The sequence below is a fragment of the Neomonachus schauinslandi genome, chromosome 7 (genome assembly GCF_002201575.2).
Source record: "Neomonachus schauinslandi chromosome 7, ASM220157v2, whole genome shotgun sequence".
Classification (NCBI taxonomy): domain Eukaryota; kingdom Metazoa; phylum Chordata; class Mammalia; order Carnivora; family Phocidae; genus Neomonachus; species Neomonachus schauinslandi.
Genome location: NC_058409.1, coordinates 1,541,367 through 1,548,002, shown reverse-complemented (window position 1 = coordinate 1,548,002; position 6,636 = coordinate 1,541,367). Strand labels below are relative to the sequence as shown.

The window sequence follows — 6,636 nt, the reverse complement described above, 5'->3', positions numbered from 1 at the left end:
AAAGCACAGGCTGGAGAGGGGTAAGGGTAAAGTAAGAGGGAGAGAAAGAGAATCCCAAGCAGACTCCATGCCCAGTGTGGAGCCTGACATGGAATTCGATCTCACAACCATGAGATCATGACCTGTGCCAAAATCAAGAGTTAGATGCTTAACCGATTGAGCCACCCAGACACCCCTATGTGAGGCTTTTTATCATGAATGGATGTTGTACTTTCTCAGATGCTTTTTCTGCCCTATTGAAATGACTGTATGGTTTTATCCTTTAAATTGTTGATGTGACCCACCATGTTGATTGATTTGCAAATATGAAACCACCCCTGCATCTTAGGAATAAATTTCACTTGATTGTGGTTAATTTTTTTATGTGTTGTTGGATTTGGTTTGCCTATATTTTTTTTGGTGATTTTTACATCTTTGGTTATTGCAGATATTTCCTTGTAGTTTATTTATTATTTTTGTAGTGTTTTTATTGGGTTTAGGTATCAAGGTAATGCTGTTCTCATACAATGAATTTGGAGCTTTTCTTCATTTTGTAATTTCTGGACTATTTTGAGAAATAGTGGTATAAATCTTTAATTCACCTGAATTCACCTGTGAAATCATTTATTCCTCGTCTTTTGTTCATTGGTAGTTTTTTTTTACTTTTGCTTTTTTTAGTCATTCAAATATTTATTAAACATAAATAATAATTAATGCGTCCCAAACATAGTAAGACATAGAAGTTCATACCATGCTGAGGAAAAAGCAATTGGACAGTAGGTGTATAGAGCATTGAAGTGACTAATCTTAGTGACTTAATGATTCTATTTTTTTTTATTATGTTCAGTTAGCCAGCATATAGTACATCATTATTTTGGATGTAGTGGTCAGTGATTCATTAATTGCTGCACATGTTGTGATGAGCACTGGGTAGTTTTGGCAGTTTTTTGATTACTGATTCTATTTTGTTGCTGTTAACCAGTCTGTTAACATATTCTATTTCTTCCTTATTTAGTTTTGGGAGTTTATATGTCTCTAGGATTTATCCCTTTCTTTTATGCTATCCAATTATATGGCATATGAAATATGCATTCTAATGAGCTTTTGTATTTCTCTGGTGATGCTTGTTGTTTCTCTTTTTCATTCTGATTTGGTTTATTTGAGTTATCTCTCTCTGTTTCTCTGTCTTTGTATCTCTCTCTCGTTTTAATGAGTCCAATCATTAAAAAAAAAGTTATCACTTCCATTGATATTTTCATAAAAAAGCCTCTTAGTTTCATTGATCTCTTTTATTGTTTTATTTTATTTTTAGCTTCTATATCATTTATTTCTGCTCTAATGTTTACTATTTTCTTCCTTCTTCTGGATTTATGTTTTGTTTCTTTTTCTTTTTCTAGCTTCTTTTCTTTAAAGATTTTATTTATTTATTTATTTGTCAGAGAGAGGAAGAACAAGCAGGAACTGCAGGCAGAGGGAGAAGCAGGCTCCCTGCTGAGCAAGGAGCCCAATGTGGGGCTCGATCCCAGGACTCTGGGATCATGACCTGAGCTGAAGGCAGATGTTTAACCAACTGAACCACCCAGGTGCCCCTTTTTCTAGCTCCTTTAAGTGCAAGATCAACTTGTTTATTTATTTTTCTTGCTTCTTGAAGTTGGCCTATATTGCTGTAAATTTCCTTCTTAGAACTGTTTTTTCTGTATCCCAAAGGTTTTTGACCATTGTGTTTCATTTTCATTTGTTCCCATGTACATTTTCATTTCTTCTTTGATTTCCTGTTTGACCCATTCTTGTTTAGGAGCAGGTTATTTAACCTCCATATATTTGTGGTCTTTCCAGATTTATTTCTTGTGGTAATGGTCAGAAAAGATGCATGGTATGACCTCAATCTTTTTGAATTCGTTGAGGCTTGTTTCATGATCTACTATGTGATCTCTTCTGGAAAATGTTCTGTGTTCACTTGAAAAGAATGTATATTCTGCTCTTTTAAGATGGAATGTTCTGAATATCTTTGTAAAATACATCTGGCCCAGTGTGTCATTAAAAGTTATTGTTTCCTTGTTGATTTTCTGTTTAGATAACCTCTCCATTGATGTAAATGGGGTGTAAACTAGTATTTTTGTTTATTGTCAATTAGTTTCTTTATGTTTGTTATTAGCTGTTTTATGTATTTTTTTTTTTCCTCTCTAGGTGTTTATTGGTTCTAAAGGGCAGCCTTTCTCCCAGAGGAGGCTGAAGGGGCTCATATCTTTTGGGTTTCATGGACAGGGCGGTTCACATGCTGGGGGAGGCCAGGTAGGCCTTGAGCTTGGGCCCGTTGCTGAGGCACGCCACATAGGCCAAGAGCAGGGGGGTGGGAGTCCAAGCAACCAGGGGCCAGGACCTGGTGATTCAGCAACAGGTCCAGCAGGTTGTAGTTGGCGAAGGAGATATGGTCGCCCACAAGGAAGGCCTTGCCCTCCTTGTTCTGAATCAGCAGGGTCTCAAAAGACTTCAGGTGCCCTGGCATCTCCTGAAAATACTTGGCCTTACCCTCCTCATTGGTCCGGTAAATGAGCTGACTGCAGTGCCTGTGGACATCCTCCATGCCATCTTTCACCATGTCCACCAGCACCGCCTCCCACTGGTCTTTGCCATAGAGCCCAAAGGTACAGCCCAGGTGTCGCAGGATGGCATTGGACTGGTACATGGTGAGGTCTCCATCCTGGAACTTGGGGAGATGCCCACACAGACAGGAGGCCTTGAGCGGGCCCTGCAGCCAGCTCTCTTTGGTCACCACCTCCTCCTTCCAGCTCTGGCCCTGGTCAGGCAGCAGCATGCACATGGCCTTGCAGCAACCTCGGGTGGTGAAGTAGACGATGGTGTAGGGCGGCATAGGTCACGTGACGTGGAAGAGCAAGCAGCAGGAAGTGGCGGCGAGCCCAGTGGTCTTATATTTATTTGTTTTATGTATTTGAGTGTTCCTATGTTTGGGTACAAAAACTTTAACATTTTTATATCTTCTTGTTGAATTGTTCCTTTTAGTATTATATGGTATTCTTCTTTGTCTCTTATTACCATCTTTGTTTTAAAGTATATTAAATCTGACATAAGTATTGATACTCTGGCTTTCTTTTGACACTAATTTCCATGATAGATATTTCTCCACCCCTCACTTCAATCTGAATGTGTATTGAGGTCTGAAATGAGAATCTCTTGTAGGCAGCACGTACATGAGTCTTTTTTTTTTAATCCATTCTGTCATCTTGTGATTGGAACACGTAGTCCATTTACATTCAAAGTAATTATTGATATATATTTATTTTCATTTCTTATTTTGTGATTGTTTGTAAAGAATTTCTCTGATTCTTCCTTGTCTTTCTCTCTTTCATGGTTTGCTGATTTTCTTTAGTGATATGTTTGCATTTCTTTCTCTTTATTATATGCATATTAATTAATGTTTTTTGATATATGGTTACCATTAGGTTTGTATAGAACCACTTCTACATGTAGCAGTCAGTATTAGGTTGATGACTTTTTTTACTTTGAACTCATTCTTTACCCCTCCCCTTATTTTAGGTATATGTTGTCATATTGCATATCCTTTAATTTTGTGAGTTCCTTAACTGATTTTTTTACAGAAATATTCATTTTCACTGCTTTTGTGTTTCCTTATTCATATTTTCACTTTTGTTCTTTCCTTTTCACTCAAAGAGTTCCCTTTACTATGTCTTCCAGGGGTGAAATAGTAGTCTTGAATTTCTTTAGTGTTTTTGTTTTTCTCTTGTCTGGGAAACACTTTATCTCTCCTTCTATTCCAAATCATAGCCTTGCTGGATAGAGTATTCTTGGCTGCAGATTTTCCCCTTTCAGCACTTTTTAATATATCATGGCACTCCCTTCTGTTTTGCAAAGTTTCTGTTGAAAACTCCCCTGCTAGCTTTACAGAGTTTCCCTTGTATGTTACTGTTTTCTTTTGGTTGCTGCTTTTTTTTTTAATCCATATATTTTGCATATTTAATTAAAATGTGTCTTGATGTGGATCTGCTTTTGTTGATTTTTATGGGGGTTCACTTTGCCTACTGGATCTGGGTATCTGTTTCTTTCCCCAGCTTATAGAAGTTTTCAGCTATTATACCTTCAAATAAATTTTCTGTCCCTTTTCTCTTCTTCTTCTAGACTTCTATAATATGAATGTTATTACATTTGATAGAGTCACTGAATCACCTAAGTCTATTCTCATTTTGCATAATTATTTTTTCTCTTCTGTTCACCTTGATTACTTTACATCACTCTATCTTCTAGGTCATTAATTCATTCCTCTCCTCCTCCAGCCTGCTGCTTTTTATTCCATCATTCAAGTTTCTTGTTTCATTTATTGAGCCACTTATCTCTGCTGTTAATTCCTTATTTCTGTGTTAAGGTTCTCACTCATGTCTTCTACTCTTTTCTCAAGTCCACAGTTTATCCTTAAGATCATTGCTTTAAATACCCTATCAGGTATGTTACTTATATTTATTTCACTTAGATCTCTTGCCATGACTATGTCCTGTTTCATTTTGGATAAATTTCTCTGTCTTTTCATTTTGCCTGATTTTCTGTGCCTGTTACTGTGTGTTAGGAAAGTCAGATACATCTCCTGTTCTTGAGGGTAATGACATTGTGAAGAAGAGATTTTGTAGTCTCTTACAGTGCAATGTCCACTGTTCACCAGAATTTAGCACTTCATAGGTGTCTTCTATGTGTGCTGAATATGCCATGTCACTGAACTGGATTTACTTTCAGTCCTATCATCTGCAATGGCTTTTGTTGCCTTTGTGGGCATGGTTTGGTGCCCGTGTTATTAAATGGATAGTCTGGGGCCATTTGTGCTTGAGTTGGATCAGATCAGATGTTTGGCAGAGCTGCAGTCAGATGGAACTACAGAGTGCTCTTCCTGTGTTGTCCCTGATTGGCTCTTGTTGGCGGGTAGAGTCTGCAGTCAGATCAGATATCTGTCCCCTGCCCATTGTTCAGGCTATAGTCAAAATGCTGTGCATGTTTAATTCCAATCTCCCTAGGGAAAGAGTCACTTTGGAGTGGTGCTGGCCACTGCTGGGCTGCTTGCATAATTTCTTGCTTGTGGCGTTTTTCTCTCTTTCAAATCTGAATGAAAACCTTGTCAAGTAGACCATTCTTGATTGTAGATTTTCCCTTTCAGCACTTTGAATATATCACACCACTGTCTGCTAGCCTATAAATTTTCTGCTGACACCTCAGCTGATATGTTCACAGATTTTCCCTTGTTGGTAACTTGTTTCTCTTATGGTGTGTTTACGATTCTCAATTTTTCTTTATTTTTTGATATTCTATTTATTTTGTGTCCTCATGTGGACCACTTTGCATTTCTATTGTTTGGAGTCTCTGTGCTCCTTGGACTTGGATATTTATTTCTTTCCCTAGGTAAGAGAAGTTTTCATTTATTATTTATTTAAATAAAATTTCTACATCTGTTTCTCTTCTTCTTTTGGATTCCCTATAATGCCAATGTTTGGATTGTTTGATGATGTCCAAGAAATCTCTTAACTTATCCTCATTTTTATTTTATTTTTAAAAATATTTTATTTATTTTGAGAGAGAGAGAGCAGAGTGAGTGAGAGAGAGAGCATGAATGGTGGTAGGCAGAGGGAGAGAGAGAAGCAGACTACCTGCTGAGTAGGGAGCCTGATGTGGGGCTTGATCCCGGGGTCCTGGGCATGAGCCAAAGGCAGACGCTTAACTGACGGAGCAACACAGGTGCCTCCATCGTCATTTTTAAAATTCTTTTCTTTTTGTTGTTCAACTTGTTTGCTTTCCATTAATCTGTCTTCAAATCGCTGACATGTTCTTCTCATCCATTAATCAACTGTTGATTCTTTCTATTGTGATTTTTATTCCCATTGTATTCTACGACTCTGCTTCCTTTTTTAGATTTTCTATATCTTTAATGAAGTATTCACTGATTTATTCCACCCTTTTCTCCAGCGTGGTGAGGATCTTTGTGATCATGGCTTTAAATTCTTCATTAGGCATATTTTTTATCTCTGTTTAACTTACTTCTTTTTCGGTTTTTTTCCTTGTTTTTATTTTCTATTGGTATATATTATTCTTCTGTCTCCCAGTTTTGTTTGTGTTTTTGTGTTTGATTCTATGAGTTAGGTGAATAGCTACGTCTTCTAAACCTGAAGGAATGGTCTCGTGTGTGGTGTCCCCTGTGTGGTTTCTATGTAATTGCTGAATTTTGCTAGCTCACTGGAGCTATGGCTGCATATGCTAATTGGTCTTTTGTACTATGGCTTTTTACAGAAAGAAATACTACTACTACTAACATAATAAATACTAAATAATAAAATATTAAGTTTAAAAAGAAAAAAAAATAAGAAGGGGAAAGGAAAAGAGAAAAAGAAGACAATTAAATAACACAAAAGTCCAAAAATAAATTTTTTTCTGGTTATAGTATTTTAGGTTTAAAATTACTTTCTCAATAATAGAGTGCAGGGGCGCCTGGGTGGCTCAGTCCTTAAGTGTCCGCCTTCAGCTCGGGTCATGATCCCAGGGTCCTGGGATCGAGCCCCACATTGGGCTCCCTGCTCCACAGGAAGCCTGCTTCTCCCTCTCCACTCCCCCTGCCTGTGTTCCGTCTCTCACTGCCTCTCTCTCTGT

General features: G+C 37.6%; 1 protein-coding gene across 1 annotated transcript; it reads right to left on the bottom strand.

Annotated features, from left to right (window-relative positions):
* Window positions 1-2,152: 2,152 nt before the first annotated feature.
* LOC110582361 (glutathione S-transferase P-like) lies at window positions 2,153-2,851 on the bottom strand. Its single transcript, XM_044917040.1, has one exon. The coding sequence runs from the start codon at window positions 2,849-2,851 to the stop codon at window positions 2,219-2,221; it is 633 nt and encodes a 210-aa protein (XP_044772975.1). The 3' UTR covers window positions 2,153-2,218.
* Window positions 2,852-6,636: the final 3,785 nt, after the last annotated feature.